The sequence below is a fragment of the Onychostoma macrolepis genome, chromosome 02 (genome assembly GCF_012432095.1).
Source record: "Onychostoma macrolepis isolate SWU-2019 chromosome 02, ASM1243209v1, whole genome shotgun sequence".
Classification (NCBI taxonomy): domain Eukaryota; kingdom Metazoa; phylum Chordata; class Actinopteri; order Cypriniformes; family Cyprinidae; genus Onychostoma; species Onychostoma macrolepis.
The window spans coordinates 4,269,465-4,283,817 of record NC_081156.1 but is presented as its reverse complement, the minus strand read 5'-3'; the positions used below and the strand labels follow the sequence as shown (position 1 = coordinate 4,283,817).

At 36.3% G+C, this 14,353-nt stretch overlaps 2 protein-coding genes across 2 annotated transcripts in view; one reads left to right on the top strand and one right to left on the bottom strand.

The window, feature by feature from the left end:
• LOC131521757 (uncharacterized) overlaps window positions 1-4,949 on the top strand; it is a 71,585-nt gene extending 66,636 nt beyond the window's left edge. Inside the window, exon 64 of the mRNA XM_058746792.1 lies at window positions 4,288-4,949. Within this exon, the coding sequence (XP_058602775.1) occupies window positions 4,288-4,292 (5 nt within the window). The 3' untranslated portion in view covers window positions 4,293-4,949. The remainder of the gene's footprint in view (window positions 1-4,287) is intronic.
• Window positions 4,950-10,212: 5,263 nt separating this feature from the next.
• On the bottom strand, window positions 10,213-13,700 carry asip2b (agouti signaling protein, nonagouti homolog (mouse) 2b). Its single transcript, XM_058796638.1, has 3 exons — window positions 13,495-13,700; window positions 12,176-12,252; window positions 10,213-11,941 (listed from the first exon to the last, which is right to left on the bottom strand). Exons 1-3 carry the CDS (start codon window positions 13,640-13,642, stop codon window positions 11,756-11,758), a joined length of 411 nt encoding a protein of 136 aa, XP_058652621.1. The 5' UTR covers window positions 13,643-13,700; the 3' UTR covers window positions 10,213-11,755.
• Window positions 13,701-14,353: the final 653 nt, after the last annotated feature.

Genomic DNA, 14,353 nt, shown 5'->3' with positions numbered 1-14,353 from the left:
ATTCGGCTTCTCCCTAAACCTTCCCGATAGCGTTAACAAATGCAAAAGAGCTGTTTTGAGCTGTTTTGTTGAACCGTAGTTTCACGGGGTTCATACCAAAGCTGTTCATCAACCAAGTGCAACGCTGTATAGCGAGAGCTACCTAGTAAACCTACTGAATCAGATAACTCCATGGCAAAGGAGATAGCTCAGGAAGCTAAGGAGGCGCCGGCCATTCAAGGGGCTATGGAGGATGGGCCTTTGTGGCCTTGTCCAGGTTCCCAAGCTCGGCCACTATGGCCATGGGTATATGCCCCCACCCCACCCCAAAATGAGGTTTAGGCGGACCTTTCTGGGACTCAGAATATGCAGGAAAGCTGGCCGGGACCAGCGGAGAATCAGGAGCCGAAGGAGAGCTAGATGGGACCAGCAGAGACGAAGGGGAGTTGGGCTCATGGTTGAGCTCTGTGATGTGAGCGGGCTTCCCGGTTGAGCTCTGCGACATGAGTGGGCTCCTGGTTGAGTTCAGGGACATGCACTGGAGCAGACTCTGGAGGGCATGCTGGAGGTTTTTACAGTCTCTGGCTTAGTTTCTGGAGCGGATTCATGGGCTGTGGTGGATTCTGGAACAAACTCATAAACAGACATGCACAGGGGTGACAGTGTTTGAGTGGAGATGGTGTTCTCCTCAACCTCACCAACTGTGAGGGAAGAACCTCCCAGCCACAACGCATAGTCTATATACTGAATGAGGGAACCTGTGGTAGCGGCTATCGAGATGGTTATCGAGTCCAATCCAGAAAAGAGTCTTCAATGTGCCATCGCTCCAGGGCACAAAATGAATGAGTTCAATAAACTCCTCAACGTACTGCTCCAGAGCCTGATGGATGGAAAAGAGATGATCCTCTGCCCCCATTTGTTTCTAGTCCATCTTTGTCTTGGATCCTGTATTCTGTAATGGAGTGTGGCTGTAGAGAAGCACACGACGATGGAGTAAACAGAAATAGTCTTTAATTCTAACTTAAACACAATGACTAGGAGAATCACAAGGAGCACATACAACCACAAACACATCAACTCAAATCAATACTAATAGATAATGTACTCATAATTAGATATTTAACAAGACATAGGTGAACAGAATGACATAATCAGGCAACACAGGAAAACTAGGTCAAGGGAAAATCACACACAGAGAAAACAACAGACAATGAAACTAAAACTGAATCTAAACCACACACGGAATGTGACACATCTGTTTGCTTTCATATTTAATGTTTCTCTAATTTTATATATATATATATATATATATATATATATATATATATGTAATGAATTCAGCCACCACTAGGGGCCACTGGCGAGCTTACTTAATGCGGATTAACCCCTATGCTACCACCACCTTTAATTCTGACCCGGTCTGGTCCGGGAGGAGCACACAAAACACACTCAACAACAAGAATTACAAAGAAATACACTTTTTATTAGCACCAATAGCAGCCTTATGGCATTGTCTCACTTAAATATCCTGATTACATACACTGGTCATTACAAACCGTGAACACATATTTAAAAGAGAACCCAAGTACTCATTCCAAATTCACAGCAAACTATAAGTGGTGTGATATGTCCTGCAAAACACACTTAGTTAGAAACTCCAATCATAAATCACATGCCCCATATATAATAACCAGCACAGGCAATCAATATACAATTCAGGAGGACAATAATCACTGATGGCTGAACACAACCACAACATACATAAATCTTATGAAATAATTAAAATAATTTCTGACTTCCCTGTCCACGTCCGACGACACCCTGCCATCACTGTGAGGACTCAACCTTCCCCTCCGTGGCAATGATAGGAAGGTCTCTTTCAACCAGTCCGCCAGGTCCACCTACACTCTCTTCCTTATCTACCTAAATTTCGCCCCCCACTATCTACCTCCAGGCCAATAAGTGGGACCCTGGTTTTCTTCACGTCGGTGGTGCTAGCCATCCACGAACGCCACGGATCCCCTTTGTGAACCCAGCAGGCTTAGAAAACATGCAGGTGATCCTCCTTGGTTTCCAGGGCGCCGCTGATGAGCGCTCGGGACACCCGTCACAATATATATATATATATATATATATATATATATATATATACTGTATACGGAAGTGCAAGAGATGATTGACACATCTTGAGTGAACGCGCTCTGACTCATAACACTCGTGCATGTGGAATAAAATGGTCGGTGGTCTCCAGATCACATAATTCAGTGGAGAATTAATAGAAATGTTATTCTGTATGAAGAACGTGAGAATAAATCTGTTCTCAAATACCAGCGATAACAAGAACTCAACACCCGCTTTCTTCTCTCTACTGGGGTACTCTTCTTCGGTGTTTGTTAACAACGCCACCACTCTCACCCTTGTGTGCAACAGCAGCTGCTCCTGGCACCTGACCTAAACTCAAATCTGATTGGACGGCCTGTTTCATCGCGGAGTGAGAGGGGGAAAAAATCGACACACAGGACAAAAAAAAAAATAAATCTTTGCTTTTTCGTGCTGCGAATGATCGTGCCTGTTGTGAATAGCCTAATTAAGGATCTACTGTTTGATTCAAAAGTGTCATCACGCTGAATATTTGTGCCGATTTTCGAGTTCAGTATGCAAAGCGTCTTTAAATGAAAGGGATAGTTCACCAAAAAATGAAAATTCTGTCATTAATTACTCACCCTCATGTCTTCTCCTCCTCATCCCGTAAGCTGTGGCGCGCCGCCATTGTGGAGACAGTATCACGACGCATGCGCTTGATTCCGCATCATGTAAATGATGCATGCGCATACTGACACTTGTGCGTGGTCAACGTAAGCAGTGGCACCATGTAGGGCTGCACGATTAATCGAACGTGAGTGTCATGCACATCCCGTTAGTAAAGCCAGTTCTGTGATTAGAAGTGAATCTCCATCACCTGCTTTGAGATGGAGCAGCATACACAGAGCCGTAGTTCTCTGACAAGCTACACAAAAAAACCGCAGACGATATATTCGTACGATTATGAAATCGAAGAAATCGTTCGTGATAATGACAGCTGTTTGCGTAGCTTCTCAGTGAACTATGGCTCTGTGTAGTAAATGCTGCTCCATCAGAAAGCAGGTTAAAATACCACATTTAATCACATGTTTTTACTCCAAACTCACTTCATGACCTTGATCGTGGTATACCCTTGCTGTCTATGGAGGGTCAGAGAGCTCTCAGATTTTATCAAAAATATCTTCATTTGTGTTCTGAAGATGATCGAAGGTCTTACGGGTTTGGAACAACACGAGGGTGAGTAATTAATGACAGAATTTTCATTTTTGGGTGGACTATCCCTTTCAAAATTTCATACAATGGACATACTGTGTTCATACATTTTTCATATTTGAAAATACCATCCTCACTGTAAAAAGTGTAAGGTGACTTAACTTTAAAAAATTGAGGAAACCCGTTGCCTTAAAATTAAGTACATAATAATTTTTTTTTTTTTTAAAGACAATTCAATTAACTTATTTTTTTAATTATCATTTACTTAAAAATTTTAAGGCAACGGGTTTCCTCAATTTTTTAAAGTTAAGTCAACTTATCACTTTTTACAGTGCTGTAATTGCATCTGTAAGTATTGTCAGTGGTTACACTGGTCTATAATTACACTGTTGACACTACCTCTAACCTTTAAACCCAAATATACCACCAAACCTTTTGCAATTCAACATGAACATAATAGGTACATTGTACCTAACAGTTAATTATTTTATTATTAAATATGTTTATTATTAAAGACTCCTAATATAAAGTGGAACCATTATTATTATTATTATTTACATTTATTTTTGCAAATGTTAACCTGAAACAATTCAACATTTTTAAGAAATGCACCACAGACTCGAATCAAACCAAACTCGTACTGAGACATTTGTGTGGTGTGAGCACAGTGTGATTCATTCTGAGATGATGAAAACATTATGTAATAACATAGACATTATGTTCCAGTCTTTTGCTGTTGAAAAATTGCACAAGGCCATATCCCATTTGCTTGAAAAAAAATGAATATTATTTGTGTCATGACAACTCTGAGAGTTTAGCATGGTAGCAACTGATGCAACAAAAACTAATCGGCTGTGCTATGTGAATAATGATGTGATTATATCAGATTGATTTACAACCTATCAATCTGAACCATCCAGAGTTTCATGACAGAACTTTGTATGTAATAGCAAAGTGAATTCATTTTTATGAAAAGTATTCACAACCTTCATAATTCTTGTGCTTTAATTTCAGTGTAAGAGTGGCGTCTGGTCTACTGCAGTGATGCTGGGACTCCAGTGAAGACATGAGGTGTCAGCTGACCTGTTTGAAAATGAACAGAGACGTGTACAAAATCATTACTATTAGTATCTTTATTACTAATACAATTTTTTTTTTGTAATATGCAGCATTTCATGTAAGAACATAAATTGTTTTATTAATGAAAGAAAATAAGTGTTACAAATTCTAAATGTATTTGTAAAGTTAGAAATTGGTACATAAGTGTAATTTAATCTTTTTATTGTTTTATTGAATCATTTTTTTTTTTTTACATATTACATGTTAGATAACTGTGTTAATTACTAGAGTACTAACAGTAACTAGCCTATGTCTGATTATTACAAGCAGTTCCACAAAGTATACACAAGCATATGTAGTTCTTTAGTATTATTGAGTACTTTTTACTGTACTTTGACCTTTGAAGGTATTTTTGCCACATTCATTTCAAAACAGTTTTTCTAAAAATAAAAAAAATAATCGGCAGTTAAATAAAGATGAAACAATTTGCACACTACACAATTTCACCGTGTGATGGGTGTGCATTTCAAAAAGTTGAAATTTTAATATTAAATATCCTCCTGTGTAAGCTTAAATGTGCATTAGCTCTCTACGTTGTACTTGATTCCCTGCCAATAAAAGAGATTCCAATTCATAGATCTTTCTGTATTAAAGTGATGGCATGCAAACTCATTAGGAAGTTATATCCGTGGGAGATGTTTGGCTGTTGTTCTCCTGTTACTCCTTGGAGCAGGTGCATGACAGGTTTTCCAGACATGAAGGATGGCAGAAATGTTCCTCTTACTTTGAGTGATGATCTTGTGAGGCTCATGTAAGAGCAGCCATGTCAAATCACTAGAAAAACTCAAATGTGCATTTTTGCAGAAGAACACCAGAACAGATATTTATGGTCCTCAAGACGACAGATCTGTGGACTAGTTCTGTCATGCTGCAGATAATTCATGTCAAAGTTTATTTTTAAATATTGCATAGTTTGTAAAAGGCTCAGGGATGGCTGGTTGTAAATATTCACAATGAAAGTGCACTTATTTAACAAGAGTTCATAAAAAGTTTATGGAACACCGATAGACTGCAAAGTGAATAAGCATTTTATGGTACCTTCCTCCCTTTCTTCGTTGATGTTATAATGGGCCTCTCTCCAAGCCTTTAAAAATATAAAAATAAACACTTTAGTTCAGGGACCAATTCTCACTATTAACTAGCTGTTTATTAGCATGCATATTACTAGCATATTGGCTGTTTATTAGTACTTTTAAAGCACGTATTAATGCCTTATTCTGCATGTCCATATTTTAGATCTCTTAATCCGACCTAAATTTAACAACTACCTTACTAACATTTAGGCTAATAAACAGCAGATTAATTGTTTATTGAGACAAAAGTTGAAGTTAATAGTTAATAGGGAGAATTGTTCCTTAAACTTAAACTTAAAAGGTAGTTCTTTTAAACTAAAAATAAGTTAATAATAGCTAAAAATAAATATTCTACTTTTAGTACTGCTTTATTATCAGAGATATAAAAAAATTAGGTAACACTTTATTTTAAGGTGTCCTTGTTACACGTTACATATACTTACTATTATAATAACAATAAATAAATTATTCATAATTACATGCAAGTAACCCTAAACCAAGCCCTAATCCTAACCATAAGGTAAGTACATGTTAATTAACATTACTCAGTATTTAAATGTATAATTACACTGTAACAGGGAAACCTTCAAATAAAGTGTAACCCAAAATTATACTAAAGTATTATTGGCTTATACTGTTTGTACTTAATATTTTGATCAAGCTATACTTGAGAAAATATAATTAAGTCTACTTAAAGTACAGTTAAAAGTATATTTCAGTTATAAAAATGGGTTTCACTTTATTTTGATGGTCCCTTTAACACATTCTATTGACTATAAGTAATGTTGCACCTACATTTCTACTGACTCTCATTAGAGTGTTAGTAGTGTATTAGTTGACTGGTAGGGTTAGGGTTAGATTAAGTTGACACGTTCTTGCAAAGTTACTTATAGTCAGTAGAATATCTGTTGGGAGACCAACACAATAAGGAGTTAGTAGATATGAAGCAGACAGTCTACTAATACTCTTATGAGAGTTTGTTGACGTGTAGTTGCAACATTACTTAGTCTCAACAAAATGTTCAAAAGTGACCATCAAAATAAAGTGTTACCTAAAAATGAATACCTAAATATGTTTCAAGTTTGTTTTATTTATATAGCACATTTAAAAACAAAGCAAGCGCAGCTGACCAAAGTGCTGAACAAAACATAAAACAAAAGCACCCAATATTCCAAGGAAAACCACACATTCATGATGGAAGCTCACAACATGTTGAAAGCCAAAGGAAAAAAAAAAAAGATTTAAGGAGATGAACTAAAAGCAGTTAAAGACTGTGCCGATCTGATATAAGCCCCTATAGGGCCAGCAATAGCAAAAGCTCTATCCCAGGGATCCTCAAATCTGGCCCACGAGCTACACTGTCCTGCAGAGTTTAGCTCTAACCCTAATCAAACACACCTGAGCATGCTCATCAGCGTCTTCAAGATCATTAGAAAATCACAGGCAGGTGAGTTTGATCAAGGTTGGAGCTAAACTCTGCAGCAGATTGGCCCTCCAGGGAAAGATCTGAGGAACCCTGGACTATCTATGCTTTAACCGCAATCTAAGGACAGAAAGGAGTCTCTGTTCACCAGACCTCAGATTTCATGTGGGACTTGATGAAGTATAGCTCAGACAGATTGCTTAAAGTACAAAAATAAAATATACATGCTCAAATGTAAGTATGCTCACTTAAAGAAAGCTTTCAACTATATTTGAGGTATAAAAACCATTAAAGTTTACTTACAAGTATCAGGGTGTGCTTTCATAAGGTAAAAATGGGCTGAGAAGAACATGACTATAGTAAACTATCATTATACCTATGTTTACTGGTAGTATAGTTTACAGTAAATTTGAGAAGCTTAAAAGTAAACTAGTTATGGACTGCTTCTGTTACACTTAAAAATGACACTTTAATAAACTAAAACTGATAAATGTAGTCCCAATCAGTAAATAGTATACTTAATTGATATTAGCATACTTACAACATAAAATAAACTTGACTTTTACTTAAGTTTACTAAATCAAACAAGCTTTAAGTATAGGCTTACTTCTTTTTTGTGAGTTGTTATTCCTGTTGCTACAACAAAAAATGCTGCTTGAATGTCATCCCTTATTATCAACACCTCTTTAAAACCATTAGTTTAAGTAACATCTATATTTAACTGACTTTAGCTATGCACTCTACAAAAAAAGACAGCTATATCTGATATTGCAGAATTCTATTCATTTGTTTTTCATCTCCAATAGTGCGACGCACACAGTCTCTTACATAATATACAAGTTCATGTCCACACTAGGACACATTCCCTCGTCTTTGAAGACACACCACAACTTGTAATGAATCAAGCTCTGCTTAAATAGTATGCAAGGGAGATTTACTGTGTAGTCCTGGCACCAAACCAAATTGCAGATACTTTTAAGAGCTTGAAGAAATATTTCAGCCAGAAATGAAAATTAGCTGACAATTTTCTCAGGCCATCCAAGATGTGAGTTTGGTTCTTCATTGGAACAGAAAGGGAGAAATTTAGCATTACAGTTACTGAATGGGTGCCGTCAGAATGAGAATCCAAACGGCTGATAAAAATATCACAATAGTAATCCACATGACTCCAGTCCATCAATTAATGTCTTGTCAAGTGCTGAAAGTTTGTAAGGAACAAATACATCATTAATGCATATTAACTTTAAACCATAATCCATAATAACGCTTCTTCCAGTGCAAAAGTCCTTCCCCTGTTGTTTTCTCACATCAAAATCCACTGGCATATTAGTTTAGAACTGTTCTGGAATGGTTTCACTTGTAAACGGTGCTTGATCTGTGCATATTTCTCTTCTGATTCAGACAAGATTACTTTTTCACTGGAGAAAGTATTATGGATAAAGGACTTGTATTTTAGCTAGAAGCAACTATTTGTGACCCTGAACCACAAAACCAGTCTTAAGTTGCTGGGGTATATCTGTAGCAATAGCCAAAAATACATTGTATGGGTCAAAATGATAGATTTTTCTTTTATGCCAAAAATCATTAGGATATTAAGTAAAGATCATGTTCCATGAAGATGTTTAGTAAATTTCCTACTGTAAATATATCAAAACTTGCACTGCTAAGAACTAGGGTTGTCACGATACCATAAAAATATCTTACGATACTATACCAGCTGAAGTATCACGATACCAAGTAGTATCACGATACTATGCAGTATTGTGTTAATTCAAAATTCAATTCTACAAAATGAATCAAAATTTAATAAATAAATAGATGTAAGTGAAAACAGACAATATTATTCTCTGAATACTTAATGTGAATGAATGACTGGCTATTGTTTTCCATGAAATAATCTAAACAAAACTCATCTCAGCACTGCACAGAAGCTGCATGAAGTGACATTTAGATGTGGCATTTATACATAATTGCATAAATAATGTTATGAGATTAGTGTTTTAAATACTAAATTCTGAATATAGAAATATGTTGGAAAATAATGTAATATGCCTACTTTTAGACGGGAAACTTAAAAACGGCCAGCAGGTGGCAGAAGTTCGTGATTGAATCACTGAGTCATTCAAATGATTCTTTCAAAACGGCTGAATCCTTCAGGAGCGAATCAAATGACTGTTTTTATGAATGGCTCAGTGAATCAGTGATTCGCCCAAACCAACGCGGATTTGGATTCGAACACAAACGAAACAAAAACAGCGCTCTTGTTCGTGTCGTATTGCCGAACTGTCAGGAGCATTTTTTTTGCTCGCGTATCTTGAAATTTCCGAGTTAGCAGCATGTATATTAAAACATAACATTATAAATTAATTTAAAAAATATATATATAATGATTGATAAGAACCAAGTGCAAAGCCGCTATGCTGATGCGTTCGTGATCGCAAGATGCTTCCAGAAACGAACTATTACACATGTTCTAGAAGTGGTCAAATTAATTAAACTGTGAGAATACTTTCTTGTAAGATATTATGATGTTGAATAAGTGATGCTTGAGCTGCTGTTTTTTAAAATGACATAAGATGGTCTGAATCAGACCCTTTCTTCTGATAAACTGCATGAACAACGACGTGCAAGTGCGACTTTTAATTGCAAACTGAACTGAAGCATCGGGAAACACTCAATACCATATAATGCGTATACACAAAGCACAGCAGAAAGACATTTGGCAATCAACTTGTAATGTTTCTGCTGGCATGAATGTTCAAATGAACGTTTTAAACAGTGTTCTTGCCGTGCATACAACATATCTTACAGTACCGTATGGACGATACTACCGTTTAAAAAATGCAATGGCACCGCGGGTATTTTTAAGCTTTAGTATCGCGATACTACCGTAGTACCGGTGTATCGTGCAACCCTACTAAGAACTTCATTTGGACAACTTTAAAGGCGATTTTCTCAATATTTTGATTTTTTTTGCACCCTCAGATTCCAGATATTCAAATATCTGTATCTCAGCTAAATATTTTCCTATCCTAACAAACCATTAATTATGGATTTATTTATTACAAATACACAGCTTGTTGATTACTTACACTGCTTGTGGATTATTGTGATGTTTTTTGGACTCTCATTCTGACGGCACCCATTCACAGCAGAGGATCATTTAGTGAACAATTGATGCAATGCTAAATTTCTCCAGACCTGTTCAGATAAAGAAACAAACTACATGATATGGGTCAGTAACTTTTTTTTTTAAGCAAATTTTCATTTTTGGGTGAACTGTTCCTTTAAGAAGTATTATAGAGGAAAGTAAAGTTGCCATGATGCAGTTCTAAATGTTTTTATTATAAAGAAAGCACATTGAACATGTTTTAATTTTTTTTCTAATAATATTCAGTCAATATGACCTGACATTGCATAGAACTATATAATGATAACAACTTTTCTCAAAGAAGCTTTTCATCCACAATAGCTTCTTCTTGACATCCACATATACTTTTTTGTGTGTAAATCAGAAAAATGACAGTGGAATCATCACAGTAGAAATGAGCATCTTAAAACTTATTATTAAAAGATCACAGTATGAGGATAACATTAGATTCACATTTACTGCACCTAAAATGATTTGTCTTATTTAAAGCTTTTTTAGGCACTGTTACATTGATTCTGTACTAGTTAAACAGTATATGCCCCTTGCTTAACAAGGGTTGAAAAATATTGAGAATAACAACAAAAATGAAACTTTGCCAGCATGAATTCTACAAGAGTTAACTGTAATTACTGCAACCGAGTCACATTACCGTCATGGTGCAAAAAGAGAGTGAATAACTCGAGTCATATGGATGTTAAACATTCACTTTACAGTTAAATGTCATGATCCATGGTGTGTTACATAGCAGTATGTGAGTATGTAGCAGCACTGGCATAAATTGTGATGGTGCACAGCTGCATAACAGTGGTTCTCATATTTATTCATCTTTGTTAACCAAAAAAAAAAAAAAGAAGTTGTTAGTTCATGTTAGCTCAGGTTCATGTAATAATATTAACAGATGACAACTTTTGATTTTGAATGTTGAAATGAACATTAACTAAGATCAATAAATATGATTTTTCATTGTAAGTTCATGTTAACAAATGAAACCTTATTGTAAGGAGTAACCAAAATGCTTTCTATTTGTTTTGAATATTCCAGATTCAACTGCATTGTGTTTATTACCACAAATATGAATCCCCGCTTGTCCCTCTTTTTCTTTAAAAAAGCAGACATTTTGTGTTACACTGACAATTCACAAAAAAAAGTGACCTTTTCTGTCTACAGTTATTTCCAGTTTTGCAACTTGTAAATTCTAAAACCATAAGTGACAATAAAAATGATTTAAACAGCTTCACAGCTCCAATAATACAAAGAAAAAAAAATGATGTAGGAGCTTTTTTTTAAATCACAAGCTTCACATCTCCTCCAAAAATTGGCCTCGTTCACTTCCAATGTACTGCCTGCGCTTTCTGCTTGTTTTAAAGAAAACATGTGATGGGTCAAAATCATTTCCGTGGTAATCAACATTATGCCAGTTGTACGGAATATTCCTTGAACATCAAAGTATGTAACTAAACTCGAGCAGTATTTTGGCACAATCTTGGTAGAGGCGAGTCAAATTAGATGTGTCATCACCAAAAAAACAAACAAAAATGGCTTTGTATGGTGAATTGCTGAAAGCTGGGAACAAGATACCATCAGACTTCAAGAAATATTTATAAACTAACCAATAAGCAACTTTTCATGACTTTGTTTTTGTATACTAAACAACATTTGATGTCCAATGTGCAGAGCTAAAGTGAAAGCAGCTGAGAAGCACCGATACATAGGTGATTAGGTCTTCTTGGGGCAGAGGTGTCCGAGCCTCCAGCAGTGGCAGATGGTGTTGAAGAGCCTGCAGTGGCAGGAAGCACATGGGTCACAGCAGGGAGTGAGCGGGGAGCAGCTCTCCATCAGACCGGCGCAGCGCCGCGCTGGAGTCTGGGCTGGAGAAACCGCCTCAGGCCTGGGCTTAGGTCTCTGGAGGACACATATTTTCATGAGAAACGAATAAACAGAGTAAAGAACAACTAATGCAGTTCTATTTTCTCAAGGTTTTTAATGTAAAAAGGATTAACTTCCAAATTTCCAAGAAGGAATATTTTATTATTGCTCTTGCAAAAGGACAGATGTGCATTAGTCCACTTGAACAATGATGGTTTTGTTGTATTAGGGTCCACGTTTAAGGAGGACGGTGTGATGTGTGGAACGTACCACCACATGATGTCTCTGCTGAGACAGATAGCGAGTCCTGGCAAAGAGTCGCTTTGGCTTCTCCTGACTCCACGCTCCTGTTGGGATGCACAGATGCACTGAATTAGGACTGTAAATGCATTTATGCGTTTGTGTTTTTCACATTTTAAATCTTAAATGGTAGAAACCCAGGTGGCACTTGAAAAAGAGACAGTGGTAGATTTTCCCGTCAGCCTGTTCACATGAGACGCCTGCCGAAAATAATGAGCCTTTCACTGGAGCTGCTGAGCGCAGGGTAGTGAACGGTGAGACTGTGCGTGGAAAAATGCTAAAAAATCGGTTTTCTTCTAAGCCTCATTAGTGACGTTGACAGTAGCTGCAAATCTCAGAGAAGAAAAGAAGCCTTTGTGTTTGGAAAGCATGTTTATACTGGCCTGATTACTGTATGTGTGAAAAGCAACACGTTGTCAGGTGGCATAGTAAATGATCTAACGTCATGCGATCAGTAGTAAATGATAAAAAGTCTTAATTCATCAGTGAATTCAGCCCAAAAAGGTCACACACAAACATTTAAACGCTGCAAAGTAGCCTACAAAAATGCAATATATGGATTCAAAATAAAAAGCTCAAGTTAAGCAGATTACAAATATTATTGAATATATCTAACCTTATGCTAAATTAATCAGCTGGTTATCATATACAACTATACACATTATATTTTAAACAGTAACTGATGGGTGTAGCCTGATGGTTAAATTAATATATTTGAATATATTGTGACTAAAATACAATTACTTTTTTATATTATAACAATATGTGCATACAGACAACTATATGCATTATACTGTATGTATGTGTATGTATATATATATATATATATATATATATATATATAATTAAGATAAAACTGTAACATTAACTGTAACTTTAATTAAACTGTCATCATATAATATAATATTAAATGTTGGTTTTAGGCTGATGGTTAAATTACTATATTTTATTCATTTTAATTCAAATACACCTATTGTATCATTTAATATAATTATATAAAGCAATTAAAATTTGATAGGTATAATTGAATATAATTATATGTAAACTGAATATTAAATGTTCGTTTTAGGCTGCTGCTTAAATTAAAATATTTATTAGTTTATATATATATATATATATATATATATATATATCATTATTTTTATAATACAATAATATGTGGATACATGCAAATATTTACATTTTGTTGTAAACTGTTACTATCATTGTATTAAATTAAACATTAAATACTGGTTGCTGCTTTAATGATTCGATTTTCTATTAGTTTTAATACAAATATAACATGTTACCTGTTGTTATGGCAGAGCTGTGGTGCGCCACGTCATTTTCGTGCTTTTTGCGCGCATCTATCCTGTTCGCCTCGCATGCGATGGACTGAACAACTGTGAAGAACAAGCAGACGAACAGCACAAATCCTTTCATCATTGCCGTCGTCATTTTCCGATCGAGCGGAGTGTTAAAGTGTGTCAGGTTCAGACTGTCCTCCTAGAGATCACTCAACAAGTGAGGTCCGCGCTGAAGCCCATTCGCTGCGTTTATAAAGCCCAAACTGACCCACGCCCACTCCGAGAGACAGACAGCACTCCTCATTCAACACTCAGCCAAAGTCTGTCTGTGCATTTCACTCATCTATCACAGTGTTGCCAATCATTCAGACAGGTGCATTAAAAAAGAATAGCCTATAGGAATACGACAATATCTAGGCTTGCATTGATCATCTATATCTAACGAAGCCATGAAGAAGCCATCAAGTGCATTTTTAAGTTGCTTGATTACCTGAAGTTCAAAGTTGTTTGCTCTCCAGCTCCATCGAGACTGTTTGTGTGCAGTTTTCAAAAGTCATTTTACAGATGCACAATTGGAGCACACCCTGGGTTTGACTGGGCCATGCCAGGACACTAAACTTCTGAAACCTTAAAATCGCTCTGTGTTTGGGTCACTGGAAGCTCCAAGAGCTCGTGCGGATTCCCAGCATGTCGTCCTCCAGCATTTCTCTGTAGCTCTGCTTTTTTTCCCCCCTTCATGAGTTTTCCAGTCCTTGCTGTTGAAGCATCCTCAGAGCTTGATGCTGCCATCATGCACCAATAACGCCAGAAGTTCAGGTCTGTTGAGCCTTTGATAGGAGTTTAACAGGTGGACTCAGATTTT